We start from the raw sequence: 23,871 nt of genomic DNA, 5'->3' as shown, positions 1-23,871 counted from the left end.
CAAGATGTGCCCTTAAAATTATTATTCAACGTTGTGCTTACAGCATTGGGCTATATTTCGTATCTTAAATATATATTTCGTTTTACGTTTTAAACATTTTCCTCGTCATTGTTGTATTACGTCCTGTTTGTTTAACAGTATGTAGATTCAATTTAATCGTAAATCTAGTTTATTGTATTTTTCGCACACAAAACAATAAAGCTATTTTAATATAATTAAAATAATAATTACACCTCGGCAATAATAGTTACGCAAGGCATGATGGGTTGAAACAAAATGCAAGCAGAAAACCCGTAAAGATGGGTCTGAAGGAGCCAATGACATAACCCTATTGAGTTTCAGCAGCCAATAAGTAAACGTGAAGGCGGCGGTCTCCGGCGGCCACGCGCCCACATTGCTTTTGAGTGAATCGCTTCGAGGAGTTGGCGTTTTTGAGGCGTTTGTTTCTTGCTAGCTACGCTGACCTGTGACTTGGAGGTAAGAGGCATCATGATTTGTTTCCCGTTATCTTGTAAATACCTATTTGTGCTGAGATTGTATGCACGGGCACCTTTCCTTCTGAAAAGAGCGAAGCTAAAGGAGCTTTGAGCAGGTGCATCACGGACTAGCTTGCCTGTGATATTATGTGTAGCATCAACACTTACGCTCCACTGTAACTTGAAGGTAGGATGCATCACAACTTGTGTCACTTTATGTTGCAAATAAACGTAAAAAAAATACGATTTCATACTCAATAATTTCAATAAAATATCAGTATTTCAATAAAATATCAGTTAGTTCTGTCGAAACTACAATATCAAGGTTTACTGTGAGATGGTGATTTATTAGGTTTTTTTTTTGTCTATCGATGAAAAGTTAGCTATCACAGCTTCAGTACAAGAATGAACCAAAACAGAAGGAAAACAATCTCTGCATAGGCGTGTGTTGAAGTGTCAGTTCCTTTGATCCCATAGTCAGATAGCTAAAGTGTAGTCCATTCAAATGTTATGGGTGGAGGGTTATATTGTGGGGGGGGGGGGGGTCTTTTTGCGCAGGTTCGTTGCATAAATGTGGTTCTATTTTCTAATCATGTATAAACGTCTAGCAGCTCAGATATCTTGTATCCATAGTAACTAGGCAAGAGCATCCAGCAAGGCTGCCGCCGATGGAACTCCTCATGCAACACTCGTAGAAATGGCTAATTCATTTGTTATGTGATGTTCGTCACTGTTTTATTCTTCGTTCTTAAACGTCTATAACTCGACCGTCATGATCTCCACGCGTACCAGTTCAATTTAGTCCATCGATGTGAGGACTGGAGTTTTATGGTTCTAGAGTCGATTGCACTGCCAGCGTATGAAAATGATGAATCCCTCTGCTGTGTTTGGTTTCCTAGAGCAAACATGGCCGAAAAGAAGGCGGTGATAAAAAATGCCGACATGTCGGAGGAAATGCAGCAGGACGCTGTGGAGTGTGCCACTCAGGCCCTGGACAAATACAACATCGAGAAAGACATCGCTGCGTTCATCAAAAAGGTGACGCAACAACTTGCATTCGCTTAAATGCAGCTTTAACCCGATGGTTAGTCAGCGAAATCGAATAACTATTAGATCCAGTCTGAGGAAATGTGTTCCTCTTGAAACGACCGTCCAGAGGCCACATTGGCATGTTTCTCTCTCCATAGTGTAGAGGGGGCGCTGGCGTGGTTCTTGCTCTTTGTCCGTTTTGAGGAAAAGCATTAGTAATGTTCAAGTAGAACATGTGACAGAATATCAACACTTCCAGACATCTCGTTTGATACACGATGTGTTTACGTCCCATACAGGAGTTTGACAAGAAATACAATCCAACCTGGCACTGCATCGTCGGGAGGAACTTCGGCAGCTACGTGACTCACGAGACCAAGCATTTCATCTACTTCTACCTGGGTCAGGTGGCCATTCTGCTCTTCAAGTCTGGCTGACGGAACAGTCGGCATGAGATCAGTATACAAGCAAGACAACAAAGATGCAATGCGTGATGGCGTCACCAAAACAGATGATCGCAGGCATGGAACTGGTCCTCCCAGTGATGACAAGCACATTGAATTTCGAACACGCGCGCATTCTGTGAAGCATCCTATTGCGGGATTATTTTACGCAGTATGTACAATAGTTTGATATTTAATGTTCGTCAAACCTGCCGTTCATTAAGCATGTAAATGCAAAGCTTTGCGAAAATGTGGTGAAGTTTGGCAGGGTTCGCTTGGTTAAAGCGTCCTCTGGTGGCAGGTTGGAAGGTTGGTGGGGTTTCTGTTTTTCCGGCGAAGGAAGGAGGAACGAACAAACCACCCAGGGACAGAAGGAAGGCTACATCCCATATCAATGCATTTTGGCCTAAATATATTTATTATTTTTGTTGTTGTATTAGACTTGTCGTTTTTTTAAATTACAGCATATCTTTGACTCTGTCGGGGTCTCTTTCCTTGTGTGGTCATTTCATTGAACTAATATTTTTAATCCATTATACTCCTGCTGGTTGCGGATGCATTGACATGTATATGTGTGTGTGTGTGTGTGTGTGTGTGTGTATATATCAATGGTAGCCCATTCCACATGTTTACGGAATACCTTGAAATATCTTCAACCCTGTAAAGCTGAATGTAATTATAGGATTCAAATCTTTTCCAGTCAAAAATATCAAGATGCTGCTAATTGAGGCTTGTAAATTACCAGATATAGCCATGGACATGAAATGTGTCCCCACTGCTGGAAACCCAATTTTGTTCTTATGCAAATTGACCAAATGACAATAATTTCACCAAAGATTAAATGAGGCTAATTATGTGATCTACTGAAAATGTGGAAGAATTATTGAATTTTCTCCAAGAGAATAATCGAACCGTGGATGGCCAGTGAAGTCCAGACACTCCTCAAACGTCAGGTTCAGGGACGTCCCATGTAGAGTGTGACCAGAGTTAACCTTCGGGGGCGTGGCGATAAAGAGACCTGCAAAAGGAAAATAAAAGGTGCACTTCCCTGGAAATAAAACGGTAAAAATGTGGCAGGGGTTACATCACTTATTACAAGCACTTATCAAATCTGCTGATGACACCGCCGTAGGAAGGGCGAAGGTACCCTTTCATCTAGGGAATTTTCATGATGCGGGGAAGGAGCGGGGCGCCAATAGTTTTCTGGAGACATTTGCTCTTTGAAGATCCACTTTTAAAGGAGCAAGTTACACACATGAGTTTGGTCATCAGTGCTTTGGAAAGCATTCCTGGTCCAATGTTTACTCTACACTAGTCAGAAGTTGATTTTTCATTGAAGTAGACATTTCACATGGACAATGACGTTCATAATCATAGATTCATGTTTGCTAGGTTAGGAGAAGGCATGATCAGAAACATTGACAAGTTAAAGGGGATGTTTAATGCACTACTATACCAACAGTTCCCTTGTAAAAAATTGATTTCAGAGCAGGATGGGTATTTTAACTTCACAAAAACATGTGCCCATAAAATTACTATTTAAAGTTGTGTATACGGTATTGGATATATTTCGTATTTGTGTGTGAAGCAAAGCAAATAAAATATTATTTTGTCCAGTTCATAACTAAATATACTAGCTAATAGAGTTTCAGGCTTTTATGTTTTCCATATCCTCTGACTACGTCTGTTATACATGTCCTTGTACATATAATTTGTCCTTTTGAAATTGAAACACTTTAAATATACGTTTTTAAAAAGGTAATATATAAAGTTGTACAACAAATGTTTATCATTGATTGATTTGTGGTCATAGATTGTTCAATCATGTCCTCTTGTCTATGGTTTTACAGTATGTAGTTTACATTTTAAAACGGAAGATATATTTTATTGCCTGCTTTATAGCGCACAAACAATACAGCTATGTTAAATTTAAAAAAAAATCCGCCATGACGCTATTGTCACACAGGCGTATCAATAATTGTTTACAGGGGTTACCACGGCAATAATACTTTCGCAAAGCATGATGGGTTGATACAAAATGCAAGCAGAAAAACCGGAAAGATGGGTCTGAAGGAGCCAATGACGGCACATTGTGGAATTTCATCCGCCAATAAGAAAACGTGAAGGCAGCAGGCTCCAACGGAACACACCCACATTACTTTTGAGTCAACCACTTCGCGGGAGTTGTCGTTCCTGCAGCGTTTGGCTCGTTACCGCGAAACTACCGGTTTACAGGAGATTGAAAGGTAAATCCAATAATAGGTTAGTCAGTTCTGTCGAAGCCGACACATTTGGGTTTACTGTGAGATGTTAATTCTTTGTCTTCTGAAATTAATGAATAGCTGTTTATTGCACTTCAGTACAAGAATGATAATGTCGGTTGCTATGATACCATACGTCAGATAGCTGAAGCGTAATCATTCAAATGTTATGAGAGTCGGGGGTTATATTGATAATGGGGGGTCCTTTCTGCGCAGGTTCGTTGCATAAATGTGGCTCCATTTTCCAATCACGTATAAACCTCGGGTAAAATGATGACTAGCAGCTCAGATATCCTGTATCCATAGTAACTACGCAAGAGCATCCAGTACGGCTGCCGCTGATGGAACTTGTTATGCAACGCTTGTAGAAATGGCTAATTCATTTATGTAATGTTCGTTCTTAAACTCGACCGCCATGATCTCCACACATCCGTCGATGTGAGGAGTCGAGTGTATGAAAATGATGAATCCCTCTGCTGTGTTTGGTTTCCTAGAGCAAACATGGCCGAAAAGAAGGCGGTGATAAAAAATGCCGACATGTCGGAGGAAATGCAGCAGGACGCTGTGGAGTGTGCCACTCAGGCCCTGGACAAATACAACATCGAGAAAGACATCGCTGCGTTCATCAAAAAGGTGACGCAACAACTTGCATTCGCTTAAATGCAGCTTTAACCCGATGGTTAGTCAGCGAAATCGAATAACTATTAGATCCAGTCTGAGGAAATGTGTTCCTCTTGAAACGACCGTCCAGAGGCCACATTGGCATGTTTCTCTCTCCATAGTGTAGAGGGGGCGCTGGCGTGGTTCTTGCTCTTTGTCCGTTTTGAGGAAAAGCATTAGTAATGTTCAAGTAGAACATGTGACAGAATATCAACACTTCTAGACATCTCGTTTGATACACGATGTGTTTATGTCCCATACAGGAGTTTGACAAGAAATACAATCCAACCTGGCACTGCATCGTCGGGAGGAACTTCGGCAGCTACGTGACTCACGAGACCAAGCATTTCATTTACTTCTACCTGGGTCAGGTGGCCATTCTGCTCTTCAAGTCTGGCTGACGGAGGCTTTCACAGCAGAACCCGACTGACTCATCAAATGCTTGACTGAAGATACGAACTGTATTTATTTTTGTTGTTATATTAGACTTGTCATTTTTTAATTAAAGAATGTTGCTAGGGTCCAATTCCCTGTGTGGTCATTTCATTGAGCTGATTTTTTTGATGCACGTGAAGATCGCCCATCTGCCTACAGGCCAGAGCTCGCCTGCACTTAACTTCTGCAGGGCCCTTCATTTAATCCTCACGAGAAAGCGGCCGATCTGGAAGCAAGTGTCTCCAAAGTGAGACAGAATTTCAAACGATGAAAAGCCGATCTAGTCTAGTGTCTGTAGCTGAAACCTTAGCAATATGTATATTAGGAGCGTCCTGAGAACGGAACTGGCAAAATTGAATGGTGGAAATTAGAAAAACAGATCTCAGGAAAATACCCAGCCCATCCTCCAATTCCAGATGCTCTAAGCTTGAGAATCAAAATATATATTGACAGAGCAATAGCTACATCACCCCACAACATACTGGAGATACGACCTATTCCATGACAAACTGTAGAAAGGTCCACGCTAGACACATTTAAGGCACAAATGAAGACTGTGGTACTCTTTATTACACTTAGAAAACCAGCTTGTGTGGGTAGACACCATTCGACAGGCAGAAGGAAGAGCGGAGGTATCCCTTCATCTGGGGGATTTTCTTGATGCGGGGCAGGAGCAGAGCATCAACAGTTTTCTGGTCCTCCTTCCTCTGCGCCGTCAGCTGGTACTTCTGCAATCGGGTACAAGGAGACGACATCCAGTGAAGCATGAATCATAAATCGCAGTGGAATGGCAGAAATGCACAGTGAATCCAAATTCACCTCTTTTTCTGTATCAAAGATCTCTCCCTCCTGGTGACGGGGCCTCCTCAGCTTCTTCTTCTTGAAGTAGGCATCGTTCAGAGTTTTGGGAACCTTCATACCAGATATGTCAATTTGGGTGTTGGTGGCAATGACAAACTTCTGGTGAGCCCTGCGCAGAGGGACTCTGTTCAAGGCAAGAGGACCTAGAAGTACACAATGCGTATATTAAAACACGTCAGAAAGAATCAATCATCTGCCCTGATTTACAGATATCCATCGCATTTAAATGTGGAGCAATCAAACCAGTGATTCTTACCAGTAACCAGCAGAAGACCGCTCGAGAGCTGCTTCAGGAACACCACACGCTGAACAAATAAAAACGAAGCATCGTTAGGAAGCTCCTCTACTGGGGGGTTTGCAAACAAAGCTACTGCAGCAAATCCATTCATAAGCACCCACTGAAGCTATTCAAGCATTTCTGTTTGCATTGTTCAAACGGAGTACAATGCCTGCAGTAAATTCAATCTTTAAGATCATAAATTAATGTAGATATCCATTAGTGAGCATGATTGCAGTTTAAATCAGCAGGTGCGGTGACAGGGTCTTGAGCTTGGACCCCCCCCCCCCCCCCCCCCCATCTATTGTTTGCAGCGTGATAATGCACGGCCTCATGCAGCAGGATAAGAGAAATGCATTTCTTGCCAGGCTGTTACACCATTTAAGGAAATCTGCTTGGGATCAGTGCCTGCACAAAAATACCCGATGCCGTCTCCTCTTCCAGCAATAAGACTTGTTTTAAAGCACCTTGTTATTTGAGAGAGCTCCTTGCCCGTCAGTTTCATAGCTACAAAACGTAGGCCAGCCTCAGTGAGTGTGGGTGAAATTGCCTGCTTTTACAACCCGTCCATGCAGCACTCGAGTGGGAGGGGGGGGGCGCTTTGGTACTGAGGGTGTGAATCGTTTCCACACAGAAAAACATTGCACCGCCGACTTTCCAGGCAAACATCCTTTGAAACCACGTGTACTGTGTACGCGAAGCAGTTTAGTATAAGAAAGACAAGTCCATGTTTGAAACCTGAGAATAGTACCAGCCAGCGCCTTACGTGAACACTCAAACTCAAGATGGGCGCCGGCGGAGGCGACATGTTCACGTCAATGTTAAGGCGACTCCAGAGTGATTTAAGGCTCCGGGGATTTTTAAACAAATACTTTTGTTCAGCAGCTGTAAATCAACATTGTTTTGACAACTACCCATCCGAAGACTTGGATAGAGACAGAACACTGAAATCCATCCGTCTTGCCCTTTCGCTCTTTCCAACTGTACATTTCACAAACATGCCTCAGTGTTCATTTTGATTATAAAAGTGGATATTTCAAAATGGATCTTTTGTTACATTTTCATTCCAGAAAAAATGGAATGGTCAATAAACACTTCAGGCCCATCTTTCTACTTAAGGTAAACGCTACTGCGCTTCATTGTGGAGTAATAAATTATCACTGCTAACCCTGGGGACCATTTTCGGCACACAACAGTGTACACACAAATATTTATGAACATGTTTATCGTATATCGTAACATGGTCATTATATTTGTGATTAAAACCCGAAGTCCTGTTCAGGAGGGCCGTGTAACCTAAGTTCATCTCACCTTTCCACGGTGGCGACCCGTGAGGAGAACAAGGACAGTTCCTGGCGTGATGGAAGCACGGAGATTCCTCTTATGTTGGCAGAAGGGCTTCTTGCCATGGCTCTTCAGTTTACGAGGAACATCCTCTGTGGGGTAATAACGGGGCTACGGTAGAAATGTGAAACACGCATCAGACATTACAATTTTAGGTTAGTCACATTTTCAATGGCAAAGACTGTATCGCCGAAGGTCAGCTGTGCTGGAATTTGCTGATTAAAACTACGCAGACAATTTGCACTCAACATTTTCAACACATAAATCTCAGTAATCAATACACAAGCCCCACCCCTACTGCCACAAAGGCATATACAGTCGCAGAACTCAAAGTGATAATGATCTGGTAAAAAATATACACAATACTCACCATCTTGCGCAGCTTGACAACACGTGTGCCTCCATTCTTATCTCCTCCAACAGTCTTCACAACCGTGGCCCGAGGTTTCTCCTTGATCTTTTTCTCAACCTTAAGACAACGCCACCGTTAGCTATATACACATCACCGCGCACATGTTATACGGAACCCCGAATGTGGCCCCACCTTCGTCTTGGTGGTCCTGCTCTTCCACTTGTACATGGCCCTGCGAGCGTACATGACGGAGCGGGAGAAGCGTCCGATGCCCCTGGCCAGAACAGGGTTCCGGCTCGCATGCTTCTTCTTCCTGACAACCTTCTTGTCTCCCTTTTTGTCTCCCTCTGCCATCTGACAACGAAAAAGTTATTAGAATAGTGTAAAATGTCGTTTATTCTTTCCATTTTAATTTGGAATTGCCAATCTTGAACACAACACAAGCAACATTTCGGCATCAACTACACAACGCATGCTGTGCATGTGGAATAAAAATAGAATTAATTAGTCTCTAATTAATAGTTAGTCTCTGTAGAAGTACTTATCAGCAAAAATAAATGTTCCGTTAGTTATTAATAAAGGCCCCGGAACCATTAACTATTACTAACATCGTGCTAACCCACTACAGCCACCCCCATCGCCGCAGACATGTCAATGAGCCGCTTGCTACCACTTAGCACACCGCACACAGCGGTTTACTCTTTATACCCAGGATTGTGGTAACTTCCTTCTTTTAAAGTAAAATGCGTCGATGACAAACCGACAATAACGGGGGGGGGGGGGGGGACAGGAGAAAACGCATCAGGCTTATAAAACTGAGATTGTGCTGTCTACGGATGCTAAGCTAGCTAGCTAGCCGGCCTCGGACGACCGCGACATCAAAATGGTCATTATTGGTGACATCTCGCGTAAACGGTGGTAATGGCGACGGATGCAGCATCGCCTACATATGCGGACTCGCATCCTGATACTTCCTTATTATATTTCCATTCACTAACGCAGATGAAAACAGATTCTATTCCTACAGTAACACGAAGGCAAGGACGTCTTACCTCTGCTGTGAAAAAAAGACCGACATCCGGGACGTGACGTGTTTAAGGACGTCGCACGCTGACGTCGACGTAATGACGTCCTGCCCTGCGTTTCATTTCTTACTGTTAATGAATAAAATCAATGCTACCGTTATTTCAAACGATTGATAATTCTCAAAATGTTGCGCAATTTTTCTGGAATGTATTTTCAGGCACATTTTTGCCACGAAAATATTAATCAGGTTTTTCAGGAGCCGCTTCAGGTCAGGCATGCACTAATAAAATATGAATGCAACACTTTTGTTGTTGCTCCAATTCGTCATGAGTTGAATGTTGAAATGTATCATCTCCTCTACATTTTTAGTTTTACACTAATGAGCATCACATTGATCAACAGACCTGTTTAAATATGCAGATCATGTGGTCTTGGATGTGTTATTGACAGAAGGAGATACTGTGGAAGAGAAGCATCTACAAAGATCTTGTGCCAAATACGTTTCTTAGAGATTAATGTTGAAAGGAATAAGGAACTTGGTAAATATAATAACAAGAACGCAACTTCTCTTGAAAAATAGTGAAACGCAACCGTTGCCTCCACCATCTGGTCTCAACCTGGAGAAGCCAGATGTGGTCAGCAGTTATGAGGCCAGCTGTGTATATACTTGGAAATAATCTTGAATATGTATTGTAGTAGAGAAATGATGACTCAGTGGGCATTTATTATGACCATCACAAATGTACTGTCTTTATATTTATGAGTGTATTTTCTGGCATCGCTTACAGATGACAATTGATTGTTCGAGATCATTTTATGTGACACCAGTTTATTGAAACTTTATTACAGCCAAATAAAAAATTAGTAACAGTGTGCTACATATTTGAATAGTTATAACTCTGAATTTGAATGAAAGCAAATACATGAACAGTCTCTTGCACCTTGGTAAAAGCACTACAATGTTGTTGTTATTGCTGCTTATTGTGTATAATCAAAGCACCAGATGCTCCAAATCTCATTGTGTACCTGCTAGACAATGAAAATAAAGGATTTCTTTTCTTTCTATTTCTATTCTAAACAATTTGCACCGATAAGCTTTGACAAGGCTTTGGAGTTATCACTGGACTGACTGCATATTCAAATAAAGAGACTGAATCAAGTAACCAGAATTAGCAGCCAAAAAATACATTCTGTGTGCCTCAAAAAAGGTTAACAGCGGTGCTTTAAAATCACTTGAATGATAAAGTAAAAAGTTGCAGCATGTACAAACGTCATTTTTTTATGCCACAGGATTTGATGGAGGTACGAGACATTCTTGTACAGGAATCGTTCATGTCAGCAGATTCTTCAGTTAGCAACTTTCCAGGATGATGGCAACTCCCTGACCTCCACCAATGCAGGCGGAGCCAACCGCATACTTGCCTCCTCGTCGCCTGACAGAAAAAGAACATTCACTATTCACAGCTGCTAGAGAGAGAAAACATCCCCCCCGACATGCTGCGCTTCTCCTTTACCTGAGCTCATGAACCAGGTGGGCAGTGATGCGTGTTCCAGAGGCACCAAGAGGATGTCCAATGGCGATAGCTCCACCGTTAACGTTGCTTTTCTCTGGATCCAGACCAAGAGCCTTAGCAACAGCAAGGTACTGAGGGGCAAAAGCCTCATTCACCTGGAGTCAAATAAATAATGTAGTTTTGTATCCTTAGGACAAATGTGAGGCAGTTATTTCGGCTGTAAATTACTTTATACCTCTGGTCAATGTTCAATATGTTCCATTTGGTAAAACGTGAAATATACTGCTGTATATTGTTCCAAAAATGATGATATACACAGACACAGTATAAACTTTGTATTGTGCAATGTTTACAGTAATCTGTGAGTTACAATTTCAACCTTGGAGTACTGTATTTTACATATTACAGTTTTATTAGCTATAGATTGCGAGCAAACCTCCACAAGATCCATGTCGTTGAGGGTCAGACCAGCTTTTTTAAGAGCTTCGGTGACGGCTGGAACAGGACCTAAGAGGATTTAAGGAAACTGATTCATTCATTCTTTTTAATTCAGAAGGAACTAGAAAAGCACTCAGGAAGTGCAACCCGCCAAGCAGCGCATTCCCCTCATAATTGGATTCACACCAAGAATGATAGATAGTCTTATTTTTATTTGATTTACATTTTTAGATTCAATGACCATAAAACATACCTTTAGCAACTGAATTCACATTGACATCATTAGTTCCGTAGTTATTCATCACCTTCTTGACGGAGGTGATTTTTGAATTCATAAATGGAGTTTTCAATGTTAAAATTGAATATTATCTCCTCCAGAAGACACTATCATGCAAAATGTCTTCTGGAAGAATGACCCCTTTATGACTGATTTTTGGTGAGTGGATTTAATGCATATTTTACAAGATGGTTACATGATTTTTTTTTAAAAGCCTCCATTATAAGTAAATGGGAAAATCCTGATTTTTTCTGTATCCAGACAGGTATCCATATCGCTCTCTAAAGTTAATGGGATCTAAGTTTCCCATCAAGTTCCATCAAGACATTTGTCCGTAATCCCACCAACAATAAACAAACAAACAAACAAAAACACAGTCAAAAACATAAACTCCTTGGAGTAATAAAATTACATGTCACTAAACAGTCGTGTCACTTACCAATTCCCATAATGCTCGGGTCACAGCCTGAAGCATGATAGGCCACAATCCTTGCCAGGGGAGTGAGTTTGTGTATCTTCAAGGCATCCTCACTTGCAACCACCACAGCAGCAGCACCGTCAGTTACACCCTGGAGGCCAAGACGAGAGCAGGGATTCCTCCAACAGCAGAAACACAAGTAGTTCAATTTGGATCTTTTTACCGTTCCACATTTACTGGGATGAGTTTTTGAAAAAGGTGTCCCATCCTGAAAAGCAGGCACTTCAACTCACAGAAGCATTAGCAGCAGTAACAGTCCCTCCCTTCTTGAAGACGGGAGCAAGTTTGGCCAGCTGCTCCACCGTGGTCTGTGGGCGGGGGTGTTCGTCCTGAGCCATGGACACATTGCCCTTCTTACCTTTCACATCAATGGGAGCCATTTCTGCTGTGTAGTAACCAGCCTCATGAGCTGTAAATGGAGAAGTTACATTTTTAAATATTAATATTATTACTGTCTTAAACAATCTCTTCGCAAGCACCTCTTCTTAGAATGGAAATATTTATTTATATAATCAGCCTCTATGTGTACTGTGAGCAGATCAGAAAACGAAAGCCCCTCTTACCTGCCTTCCACCTTTGTTGTGTTTGGTATGCATAGTTGTCACACTCTTCTCGTGTTATCTGATATTTCTCTGCCAGGTTTTCTGCTGTGATGCCCATCGGGATTTTGATATGCATATCAGTTAAACCTGCCCATAAGGTGTCCTCGAGCTGTCAAGCAGAGACGGAGACGGGTTGTCTTTGTGTCACAGTCTTAAGAAGTTGAATAAAAGCTCTTTTGATGGACATCACGCAGCTTTGAGTACACACCGTCAAGTGTTTGGAGTAAGGATGCACAGATTATTTTACAGATATTCAATATGTCAATCTTTTTATGTTGGCTTTCTTGGGTGCTGGTATATGTGCAATTTATTTTTTTTAAATACTTAAGTTCAGAGAAGATGGAGATGCTTCCAAAAATGCACATAATTTATGGGAGGGGGGGGGGGGGGGGGTGAAGTTACTATGGGTACTCCATGGTTCACATAATTTAATCTGACATTTTACTGGTGGAAATATTTATCATTTACTCACCTTCATTTATGCTCTTTTATGATATTTCATTTTAAAGCCTCGGTCAGTCCTCACTGATTATGTGCAAATCTCAATCATTTATCTCTATTTTGAAGTTAATATAGGAAAGATAATATAAACCAGATGCCTACCTTGAGATCGAATCCAAACTTTGTACCAAAACGCATGTTGCGGACAGAATATGGGGCCTGACTCATGCTCTCTGATCCCCCACACAGAACCACCTCGGACTCCCTGAGACAAATCTCCTACAAACACACCAGATAACAGGTAATTGCTTACGAAGCAACAAGACAAAGGAACAAAGGAACACACACATACAGCACTTAATTTATACTTAATACTAAACTGTGGTTAACTAACACCTGTACTTCTGGTAGAACGTTTTGGGCTTTCGGGGCGAAGGCTTACCTGAGCACCACTGATGATGGACTGGAAACCAGATCCACACAGTCTGTTCACAGTGAGAGCCGGCACTGGGATGGGAACGCCACACCTCAGACTGACATGGCGAGCAATATATATGGCATCAGCTGAGCTCTGAAATCAGAAAAAGAGAAATGGAAGCAGGAAAAATTTAACTGTCTACTCACACACATGGGTGTTAATGTGGATGCTTTGATCTGAGGGTCAGTGTGAGAAGTTAAACAAGTTGTTAAGTTGTAGATCAAACAGACTTTAGGTACCTGCATGGCATTCCCCATGACGACACTGTTTACAAGTTCTGGTGCGACGCCTCCTGCAGCGAGGGCAGCTTTGGCTGCATGCTCCGCTAGATCTGTGACGCTGTGATCCCTTAATAAACCCCCATAGGTTCCGAATGGAGTGCGTTTTCCTGCTACTATAAACACGCCTATAGGGAAACAGAGCATTTCAGTGCACTGACAAGGACTCCATAACACTCGTCATGAATCGTCACAAAGATCTGCTGCTAATTTGTTGGTGTGAGTAAAGTCATAGCATGATTTTGTTATTTTTATTATTCTTTATAAATCATACATACACACTAAGAACGACACACCTCCATCACTAAGTTTCACGTGCACCAACGTGAGCGGCTGCTCCCCGCTGAACCGAACGGTGATCGTTACCTCTGAGGAGAGCCATGATGTCGCTCCGATTCTTCAAACCGCCGCTGTCGGGAAACAAGATTTTCTTTCAAGTGATCTTGGAAGTTGGAAGGCACGCGCGCAACCTTTCACCCAGATTATGTGACGCACTCAAAACTTTTAGTCGTCGAGCACGATTCGACAAAAATGTTCGTTACAAGTTAGGACGAAGACATTATATGAATCAATACATCATAAATATCTCATATAGTCTCAATCACGAATTTTTAGTCGTGCAGTATTCGTTATTTAACATGTTTGTCATCATTTTGTGGCAGAGAAATATTCGAAAGTGCCATCTTGAAATGTGCATTGGCCTCTAGTTACGTCATATTTGTGCGTCACGCATGGACTGCCACTGAAGCTGTTTAGGGGACAGAAAATGTGTTACGTTTGATCACATTTTAACCTTTTTGTTATTGTGACGTCGTGATTTAGTTCAACGTGAAAGATTACGAAGTGCAAACATGTCTTTGGCTTTATCGCGCTGTGTCCAGCGGGTTTTATTCCGACACACCGTCGCGTCAAGGTGAGTCTGTAGTTATATTAAAGGTGTGTTAACTATAGCGGTGAGTCTGTAGTTATATTAAATGTGTGTTAACTATAGCTGTGAGTCTGTAGTTATATTAAATGTGTGTTAACTATAGCTGTGAGTCTGTAGTTATATTAAATGTGTGTTAACTACAGCGGTGAGTCTGTGGTTATATTAAATGTGTGTTAACTATAGCGGTGAGTCTGTAGTTATATTAAATGTGTGTTAACTATAGCGGTGAGTCTGTGGTTATATTAAATGTGTGTTAACTACAGCGGTGAGTCTGTAGTTATATTAAATGTGTGTTAACTACAGCGGTGAGTCTGTGGTTATATTAAATGTGTGTTAACTATAGCGGTGAGTCTGTAGTTATATTAAATGTGTGTTAACTATAGTGGTGAGTCTGTAGTTATATTAAAGGTGTGTTAACTATAGCGGTGAGTCTGTAGTTATATTAAAGGTGTGTTAACTATAGCGGTGAGTCTGTAGTTATATTAAATGTGTGTTAACTATAGCGGTGAGTCTGTAGTTATATTAAATGTGTGTTAACTATAGCGGTGAGTCTGTAGTTATATTAAATGTGTGTTAACTATAGCGGTGAGTCTGTAGTTATATTAAATGTGTGTTAACTATAGCGGTGAGTCTGTAGTTATATTAAATGTGTGTTAACTATAGCTGTGAGTCTGTGGTTATATTAAATGTGTGTTAACTATAGCTGTGAGTCTGTAGTTATATTAAATGTGTGTTAACTATAGCGGTGAGTCTGTAGTTATATTAAATGTGTGTTAACTATAGCGGTGAGTCTGTAGTTATATTAAATGTGTGTTAACTATAGCGGTGAGTCTGTAGCTATATTAAATGTGTGTTAACTATAGCGGTGAGTCTGTAGCTATATTAAATGTGTGTTAACTATAGCGGTGAGTCTGTAGTTATATTAAATGTGTGTCGTTTACAAACAGACGTGTTTACTTTAGTGTTGTGTTCTTGCAGGTTCCTGTTAGGAGAACAGAGTCCTTTGTTTGCACCAGCTCTGACACTGAAGACAGCCGCTCCACTCAGGTATGAGTATTAACTGTCCTCCAGTGCGTATTTACAGCTGATCCGCAGTTTTTTCTTCTTCTGGTTAAACTATAATTAATTAACTAGGACAGACCAGTTGGCAGTTTTTTTCTTATCGATCTTTCATTTATCACTAATACTCAATAACTATCCTTGTCAATACCAATGTTGAAGAATGGTCATGTCATAATTTTGATAACAAAGGTTTATTTTATTTACTAATCATTTCAAAACTAGTTTGAGTGGTACAGGAGATAAGTCCTTGTTATTTCGGGACTGTTTGGAGCTCTTTGAATACATGAAGTCTAATTTTACACGGTAAAATGATATGGTGTTATATTTTTATGTATAAACAAAAGTGTTATGACTAAAATCCAGATACGTTATGTATTATATTCATGTATTTCCCATGCTCTTTTGAAAAATGTTATAATCTGAATAGGCATGCTCACATCAAGCTGTTGTTTTTGTTTAAGAGGGGACATCAAAGTAAAGAAGAGAGTCGACCCAAAAAGGGACTTCATGGTGAAAGAGAGAATGAAAAAAAAGATGAAGAAGTTGGAGAAGGTTCCAGCTGAGTTTATCCCAGTAGAGGACTTTTCCACTCCACTCAAATGCCTTGAAGAAAGCAGGTACAGCTCACTTTAACTTTCTACACTGTCATTATCATTAGTATTAATATGTGGGGCGACGGTGGTGTAGGTGGTTGAGCGGGTAGTGCTATGATCGAGAGGTTGGGGGTTTGATTCCCGGCTGTTGTTATGTCCTTGGACACACTCTCTGTGTAGAAAGAAAAGCGCCATATAAAAACTAAAAACCGATGCATAGTAAAGCTGCCAGTAGTTCTGGGTGTTGTAACGCTACACAGATAGTTGTCCCACCTTCAGCAGATGCTCTTTGGTGTAAAACTATTGGCTGAACCGGATAGCATTAGCAGCTGAGAGCGAAGTTCAACAAATCTAAGGAGGCTGTTTGTCTCCTTTCATTCAACAGTGTGTCGTCGTCAATAAACATCTTAAAATACAAATTACAAGATCTGACTGAATACAGATTTGTTTCCCAGAGATATGGTTCAGTTTAAATCATGCACATATTGGGTTCCTAATCTGATTTATAACCAGTCATGTTCTTAATCACATCCAGGTTAGACCAATATCGGTGTTAATAGAAACACAGGTCTTTTAGCATTATGACTAAAAGGCCGGTAAACGACTTTCCAATGCTTACTCACAAATCATTTCTTCTATTTAATGGAATGAGAGCTCGTGAAGTGTTATAAATTGTAGTGTTCATTGTTGTTCAAAGGGGGCGCTCTGCACCAAGGCTGTCGTTTGAAGAAACCGAGCAACGAGCTCTGCTGTCGAAGGAGTGGAATCGATACAAACAGGTCACAACTTACCCTCCATCCATCAATCTTTTATAGAAAACGCTGCTTAGGGGCTGTGCTCTCCTTCATACGTACTTTGGCAGGCTCTATCTGATGACCTTGTCTCTCTCTTCTTGCAGAAGCAATACATGACTGAAAAGCAGGCTGTTGAACTTGCTTTGGAAGCACAGAGGGAGGCATTGAAGGAGCTGAGATTAGAGTCTGAGGAGCTTTACCGAGCAGCGCTGAAGCCAGACCCCCTTCTGTTTCCTTTCAGTCAAGAAGGGCCCACCTACACACCACCAAAGAGCGGCTATGATGCTCCTGACGGGAAATACAATGACATCACTAAAGTTTACACACAGTGACTGACGGAGAACAAATGTTGGTGCAGCCTGTGTGTCGTTACCGTGTGTGTGTGTCATCGTTTTCACCCGATTCAAACGCAGTCTTGTGTAGGTTTTAAGGATCATTTGCAATTTTTGTTTGAGTTATGCAGTCACTTCAGTTGTTTAATTCCTATACAAAATATAACATTTATGGAAATAATGCATTGTATTGAACACACTGACTTCTGCATTGGATATTTCCCCCCCCCACATTTGTATCTCTATAAAAAAATAACTGAAAATTGTATTTTCTTGACTGTTTTTAATGAATAATTTTAAACCGGCTATTAATGCAAACTTCTAGAAGAGCATAAATTCAAATTCAAATTCTGTCTATTAACCACCTTATTTTCTTTATTCAACAGATCACTGAATACAGTTTGAGGTATCAGTGGTGATCAGTGTCCAACATGAGTCAGGATGATCTCCCATAAAACAGACTGCAGGTTTTGAGTTTTAGGTCAGGAGTCCTGAGGCTTTTGCTGGTTCAGGGGCAAATGCCAGTCTCTTGGAGGGACTTGCCTCAATTGCCACACTGGAGTGAACTTTGTCTGTTCAGCCAATCTGTTCCTCTCACTCATCAGCAATGATTCCTGCAACACAAACAAATGTAAACCGACTAGAACTTCAATACATATTTTCTCAGATGTGTTTAGATGGATTCTTTGGAGCATTCAGACAGAAAGTACTACAAACAGCTGTACCTTGGCCTGGACAGATCTCCGTTTCTCCCACTCTTTGCAGTTATAGTAGTCTTCTTTCCACTGCTGGCACGATGGGGAGGTACCATAAGTATAATAATGATGAAAGCGACTCCAGAAGCTCTTGCAATGTTTGAATTCACTCCAATAGTCCCCACAGTCACGTGGTGTCTGCACAAACAACGGCAGGAATCATCACCATGTAACTTGTAAATTATTTTATCTGATAAAAATAAAATCTACAAATAAACTGACAAATCATTTCATGCTTATGATTAATAACATAAGTATTTCATTATTTTGTAATTTGCTAATATAAATGCACTTTTCATAGAAATCTTTGGACTTACCAAAATTAAATTTAAGCTGTAGAACAACTTTGCTTAAATATACAAGTGGACAAAATGTTTAGTATCCCTCTGTTAATGAGAGAAACCCCACAAGGGTATGATCACTGTTAAACTGTTAAAAGTAGATCATAAAAAAGCGAGACTGGAATCTGCCACAATGCATAGCGACAAAGCTTCTGGGAGAATGTCCTTTGGACAGATGAGACAGACATAAAGATGAAGCATCTGAAGAAAAGAACCCTGAAACTGAATAATGACCCAAACACGCAGCTAAAAACACTCTGAATGCCTAAGAGCGAAACTTTAGACTATTCTTAAGGGGTCTTCTATGAGCCCTGATCTGAGTCCTGTCGTCTGAAGACAATCTGAGACGACTGGAGCAGTTTGCACTCGAGGATTCGAGTTACCGTTGTGGGTTTGTCTTTCATTGACAGAGGGGAACCAACAATTCAGACCGCATGTGTAAGAAAAGCCAGAAATGTGTGTGCAATTTGGCGTATTTATATATTTTGTTTGACTTACTTAGATTTTAAAGGACATCAAAAATTAGATAAATAGCTGGGGTTTGTTAACATTTTATCTGATATGGCTTATTTCTTGCAAAAGTTAATTCGGTTATTTAGCATCAGTAGCGAATCAGTTAGTTATTTGTTCCAAATGGGATATTAGTCATTAAACTTATCAAGATCAATATGGTCACAACAAGTCCAGCAGGTGCACAAACAACATTTTACATGAAAACATGTCTATATTTTCTTATTTACCCTCCACTGATGATCTTCGGACGACTCCATTGCTAACTAGAAGGAAAATACTTCCGGGTCACGTCAAAATAAAACGACCACGTCCGAACTTCGAAAAGAAACAGCAAACACTGCGGCCATTTTCACACGTCGCCGGTTTTTTTTTTTTTTTTTTATGAATATCCTTCCCCCTCCGTTTCGAAAACAAAATGCATCCACACGACCTGGTTTAAACCTAACACCTAACACCTAACCACACAAGCGTTGTTAAACACATTCATAAGCATACCAACCAATCGGCGTGGTCGTCCCCCAAATCCTATCCAATCAGAGCGCTCCGTTTCTCGTCGTCCCGGAAGCAAAACATGAATGACGTCAGGCTCGTTCGTGTGGGCCGACGAGGAGGCAGAATTGCTCCTAAACGCAGTTTTGGATTATAAAGTCAACATGTTAGGTTAGGTTAGGTATTTATTTATTTCAGGCAATGACACACACATGCACGTGCATGTAAGCAATAAGCGATACGTTTTGAAGGCGTCCGCGCTGTTTCTGAACGTAAACACGGGTCGCACACATATGACGTCAGTGTCATCATGTCACAGCAGTTCTCGTCGCGGAGTGACGTTCCCAAACTTCAAACTCCGTCTACAGTTTCCGTTTCGTGTGGCTGATAGGCCAAATATCTTTGTTTTTGGAGATACCCGGCTACGTGTGGACGTGGCCTGAGACCAGGTCCTTGTTTTTGTCTTTGCAGTAAAATAAGCCCAAACCCCCGACAAAAATTACGAACAGAAGTAACTGGTATCATATACATGTTTATGACATGACATAAAAATAAACATTAGCTTCCATTCATCTTAAAACACAAGCTTTTATTTGTCTATAAATATACCAGGAAAAACAAAAACTTCATATAACTAAACAACTTCAAACTGAATTCTGAATGAGAAAGAAATTCAGAAGATACTATTGGAACCAATTCCTAATTTCAAGGGGACCAAATAAAAAAACCTTTGGATTATTTACAAAAATGCAATATTTTTAAGAGAAAAGAGAATATGTTCAAATTAAAAGGTCATCATACACAATAATTCAGTTCATAGGTCTTAGTTGCTTGGTTGATATAATTTATTATGGCTGCCTGGAATCAGTTTCCCTGTATTGGTGAACAGTAAATTACAACTACCAGTATTTCTGCCTCTTAACTTTTGACCATATTACTATTTTAAATACAAATAATCCCAACTCAACAGTACGTCTCTCTTTGAGACAGAGAAAATCCCAATGAATCTGAAGGGTAGTTTTTTTACATTGCTGTTGAAGGTGACGATAGAAAGGTGAGTCCATCATTGATAACCAGTCTCTCAAATGCTTCAAGGCTTTCTGCCCTTCTTGCGAAGTGACTGTCCTTGTCCAGAGAAGGCGATGAATCTGTTTAAGGCGTCATCCTGAGAGGAAGACATTTGACAGTAACTTGGAACATTAGAGCATTGACAAAAATGCACTGTTTTCAGACAATTAAAAATGTGGATGGATTAAATCACACGTGATAATACGTTTTGATTACAGTGATATGTAAAAAGGTGAGAGTACAAAAAACAGAAAGTACAGTGTAATTAAATGTTTCCAAACTTAAACTAAAATCCTTCAGTTCTTACATCGTCTACAAGCTTCCTGGGCTGTGGCTTTGAGTTCCTGATGAAGGTGATCCTTCCCATTTTAAAGTCGTAGTTGGGAATACCCCTGTGTGATGAAATAAAAGATGCTTAAGGATTAATCATAGTGCATAGCAGTAATCCATCAAAGAGGTGAGAAAGGCCTGGATTACCACTTCAAAATGCTCCTGCAAGAATCGGCCTTACCTTCCTCTTTACACTCAAGACTAAATCTTGGAGGGATAGTTTAGCAAAGGTGAGCCCCCTTATCAAAGAATGCTCCAGGTGGGGCTGTTGCATCTTTCTAGTGTTTCATCATTTTGTATAAATGCTAAAAGGGCATCATGATGGGATGCTTGTTGTTCTGCATGGGGCAGCAGCAGCAGCAGTAACAGTATCAAATCACATTCTGCACACACAGAACTGAGATAGGATGTGCTGAAGATGCACATCCTATCCCCCCCCCCCATCTGCCATCTAATGAACTGCTAAAATACTGCGCCAATTCATGTCTACATAAACAAAACAGTACAGAAGTTCTGTTGACCTTTTAATGTCACTCGGCCCAAGAGGTGCAGGACTGGGTTCGATGCCTTTTGTTTTACCATCCAAACGGTTGCCAGAACCAGTGAAAGCCTGAGGATTAGAAGAAACAACTCCAGCTGTCACACATGGCATTACTGCAGACACGCATGTGTCTCAGACACACAGCAACATTCACTCACTCTGAATCTCATGTCCATGTCAGCGTAGCTGCTCGGATCTCCGTCTTCCTCCTGTGAAGAAATTCGTTTTACCAAATTGTTCACAGCACAAAATGTACCGGCGCCTAAAGGGTTTGCGTCTTACGATTGGTTCTTCCTGATGCTGAGGCCGTCGCTCGGGCTCTTTGTAACCCAAAGGAGCGTCAAAATCCACCTGAACAACGGATTCACAAAATATTAGATGAAATATCAGACGAACTGAGTGAGGCCTCTGATGATAAAGACGGGAAGCCCTTACATTCATGTCACACTCAATGATGGATACGGCTTTATCTGGCTTGGTCTCCATTACTCGTAGCTCATATATCTGAAACAAATATGCAGATTGAATTACCAGTAGTACTCACTAAAAACAAATAAAGGGACAGATATATTCACACATTGATCCAAATGGCATAAATTGATGTACCTTTTCATTGTAGTTGATAGCTATCACATCACCAGTTGTCAAGCAGGCAAAATTTCTCAATGCGTTCTCCAGCCTGAAATCATGTCATGACTTTGATGGTTATTGTAGTTAAAGACATGACATGAAGGAATGTACATTTAACCGATATTTCTTACACCGCTTTGGGGTTCGTGATGTCCAGGAAGTCCGGGCTCTGCGGTTGGAACTTTGAGTATTTGGCTACCGTAAGATTAACACTTTCAATTTGAACCAGGCCACCTTCCTCCAACAGGAGATTCTGCATCATCTGCAGCCAAAAATATAAAGAAAACGTATGGATGGCCTTGATTCATACTAGTTTAGAAGCTTTAGAAATAGCATTGCACAACTAATAAAATGCTTTTTTTTCTGATACTTTAATTTGAAATTTGTCATTTTTGTTGAAGAATATTGTTACTCCCAAAAACTCGTGACAGCACTGTGACACCTTTAACACCCACCCAGTGTGGCAGGTAGCAGATTCCCTCATCTGCCACAAACTCCAGAACACCACAGTGGGTCATTCTGTCCGAGTTCTTGTTGGTCAGCTTGAACAGCATTGGATAAGTGATATTAAGTCTGCCTGCAAAGGGTAAAGGAGAAAGGTAATGATCAGGGAAGGTTATTTCTGAACTATTATAATTAAGAGGTGCTTAATTCAACTTACTGAGCTGGTCCAGGGCTGAAGGCGGCATTATAACTGAAAGAAGAACCACTTCATTAGAAGATATTCACAATATAGCAAACTGTTGAGAGACAACATACTCCTATGTCTCGCACTAAATACGAGGCGTTTTGACTCTGTGATTGGAGACATGGAGAAATTTTTTTTAGACTTGTTGAGGAAGCACTTAGGAATTTTACTATTACTTTCAGGAGCAGCGGAGAAACTGCTGTAAAATGTGACATCTAAAAAAAAAAACACTGTGCTTTATTTACTCATAATAGAGCTTGAAATGAGAAACCTCCACTGAGAAACACATAAAGAATATACAAATAAATAATAATGTATAGGTGTGTGTCAGATTTAAACATTGTTGGCCATGAAGCAATTTGAGTATCTGGCATTTTAACAGGAGATAATGAAAAGTGGGGATGATTTACTGGCACGGTTGTTCAGGTTCCCAGCATATTTAAAATCAGTGGGCAAATTTGGACCAAATAAAACCATTTGCAAAACTGCACCACAAAGCTTTGACCCAATTTGACGAAAAAAATAATAATTCTGTTTTAAAATTGCTGGCAATATATAGGGCAGAATCTTTAATAATTCTCGACATTCACTGTGTGAAAGCTTGGCTGCCCTCCCAACACCATGAGGGGCGCACATTTTATAATGTACTTACTTTTGCCTCCTTTCTCCACGTCGGATCGGTCGTTCGGACCTGCCAGCATCGACACCGAGTAGCAGCGGTACTGGGTCGAGAACCGGTTCTGAAACCCCCGAGACATTGGGTGGTCGAATACGTGGAAAGTAAACTGCGGAAAGAACAATCACGTTAAACACGCATATTTAGGCTGCTGTGAATTGATTACCGCTGACAGTCTGAAACCAGCCATGACAGTGCATCTTCGAGCTGTCCTGTCGCTGCTAGCCGGCCGTTAGCTTATTTGTTTTGTTAGCACGTACGTGTCGCTATGTCACCGAACGCGATCATACTGTTACTCACCATACCGGTAATCTGGGTGTTTGGTTGTATTGTGAAAATAATTCAAACTAAAACGTCTAATCCTAATTCCTTATCATTCGTTGTTCTGCATTTAGATGAACTGAGAATCGCTAATACTGTTTTCTGCTTCGACCGGACGTGTACCGAGTTGACAACGGATA

General features: G+C 40.8%; 6 protein-coding genes and 1 long non-coding RNA gene across 8 annotated transcripts; 3 read left to right on the top strand and 4 right to left on the bottom strand.

Annotated features, from left to right (window-relative positions):
* The first annotated feature begins 388 nt into the window (after positions 1–388).
* LOC137915831 (dynein light chain 2, cytoplasmic-like) lies at positions 389–2,428 on the top strand. The gene is made up of 3 exons (XM_068758951.1): positions 389–477; positions 1,376–1,514; positions 1,805–2,428. Exons 2-3 carry the CDS (start codon positions 1,383–1,385, stop codon positions 1,940–1,942), a joined length of 270 nt encoding a protein of 89 aa, XP_068615052.1. The 5' UTR covers positions 389–477; positions 1,376–1,382; the 3' UTR covers positions 1,943–2,428.
* A 1,680-nt stretch (positions 2,429–4,108) lies between these two features.
* On the top strand, positions 4,109–5,376 carry LOC137915835 (dynein light chain 2, cytoplasmic-like). Its single transcript, XM_068758956.1, has 3 exons — positions 4,109–4,194; positions 4,704–4,842; positions 5,133–5,376. The coding sequence occupies exons 2-3, from the start codon at positions 4,711–4,713 to the stop codon at positions 5,268–5,270; spliced, it is 270 nt and encodes an 89-aa protein (XP_068615057.1). The 5' UTR covers positions 4,109–4,194; positions 4,704–4,710; the 3' UTR covers positions 5,271–5,376.
* Positions 5,377–5,856: 480 nt separating this feature from the next.
* Positions 5,857–8,526, bottom strand: LOC137915834 (large ribosomal subunit protein eL6-like). Its single transcript, XM_068758955.1, has 6 exons — positions 8,331–8,526; positions 8,157–8,255; positions 7,754–7,897; positions 6,422–6,470; positions 6,124–6,308; positions 5,857–6,032 (listed from the first exon to the last, which is right to left on the bottom strand). The coding sequence occupies exons 1-6, from the start codon at positions 8,490–8,492 to the stop codon at positions 5,880–5,882; spliced, it is 792 nt and encodes a 263-aa protein (XP_068615056.1). The 5' UTR covers positions 8,493–8,526; the 3' UTR covers positions 5,857–5,879.
* A 1,461-nt stretch (positions 8,527–9,987) lies between these two features.
* LOC137915838 (3-ketoacyl-CoA thiolase, mitochondrial-like) lies at positions 9,988–14,113 on the bottom strand. Its single transcript, XM_068758958.1, has 10 exons — positions 14,037–14,113; positions 13,632–13,798; positions 13,357–13,485; positions 13,077–13,193; positions 12,435–12,582; positions 12,105–12,280; positions 11,833–11,962; positions 11,115–11,185; positions 10,679–10,833; positions 9,988–10,597 (listed from the first exon to the last, which is right to left on the bottom strand). Exons 1-10 carry the CDS (start codon positions 14,050–14,052, stop codon positions 10,516–10,518), a joined length of 1,191 nt encoding a protein of 396 aa, XP_068615059.1. The 5' UTR covers positions 14,053–14,113; the 3' UTR covers positions 9,988–10,515.
* Positions 14,114–14,414: 301 nt separating this feature from the next.
* On the top strand, positions 14,415–17,556 carry LOC137915839 (large ribosomal subunit protein mL40-like). The gene is made up of 5 exons (XM_068758959.1): positions 14,415–14,583; positions 15,577–15,645; positions 16,122–16,277; positions 16,951–17,032; positions 17,152–17,556. The coding sequence occupies exons 1-5, from the start codon at positions 14,522–14,524 to the stop codon at positions 17,377–17,379; spliced, it is 597 nt and encodes a 198-aa protein (XP_068615060.1). The 5' UTR covers positions 14,415–14,521; the 3' UTR covers positions 17,380–17,556.
* Positions 17,557–17,716: 160 nt separating this feature from the next.
* On the bottom strand, positions 17,717–19,354 carry LOC137915840 (uncharacterized). Its single transcript, XR_011106446.1, has 3 exons — positions 19,216–19,354; positions 18,105–18,272; positions 17,717–17,993 (listed from the first exon to the last, which is right to left on the bottom strand). It is a non-coding gene; the product is annotated as an uncharacterized lncRNA (long non-coding RNA).
* Positions 19,355–20,000: 646 nt separating this feature from the next.
* Positions 20,001–23,855, bottom strand: LOC137915833 (ubiquitin recognition factor in ER-associated degradation protein 1-like). Of its 2 annotated transcripts, none has more exons than XM_068758953.1 (12): positions 23,711–23,855; positions 23,387–23,519; positions 22,708–22,740; positions 22,502–22,623; positions 22,178–22,308; positions 22,023–22,095; positions 21,852–21,920; positions 21,699–21,767; positions 21,575–21,625; positions 21,397–21,485; positions 20,853–20,937; positions 20,001–20,642 (listed from the first exon to the last, which is right to left on the bottom strand). In XM_068758953.1, exons 1-12 carry the CDS (start codon positions 23,711–23,713, stop codon positions 20,568–20,570), a joined length of 933 nt encoding a protein of 310 aa, XP_068615054.1. In that variant the 5' UTR covers positions 23,714–23,855; the 3' UTR covers positions 20,001–20,567. The 2 variants fall into 2 exon arrangements, with proteins under 2 accessions (XP_068615054.1, XP_068615055.1); XM_068758954.1 differs by having other exon boundaries at positions 23,716–23,855.
* Between the last annotated feature and the right edge of the window lie 16 nt (positions 23,856–23,871).

Source organism: Brachionichthys hirsutus, unplaced genomic scaffold (genome assembly GCF_040956055.1).
Source record: "Brachionichthys hirsutus isolate HB-005 unplaced genomic scaffold, CSIRO-AGI_Bhir_v1 contig_365, whole genome shotgun sequence".
Taxonomy (NCBI): Eukaryota; Metazoa; Chordata; class Actinopteri; order Lophiiformes; family Brachionichthyidae; genus Brachionichthys; species Brachionichthys hirsutus.
Note: the sequence above shows the minus strand (reverse complement) of the source record. Positions and strands in the feature narration are given on the sequence as shown.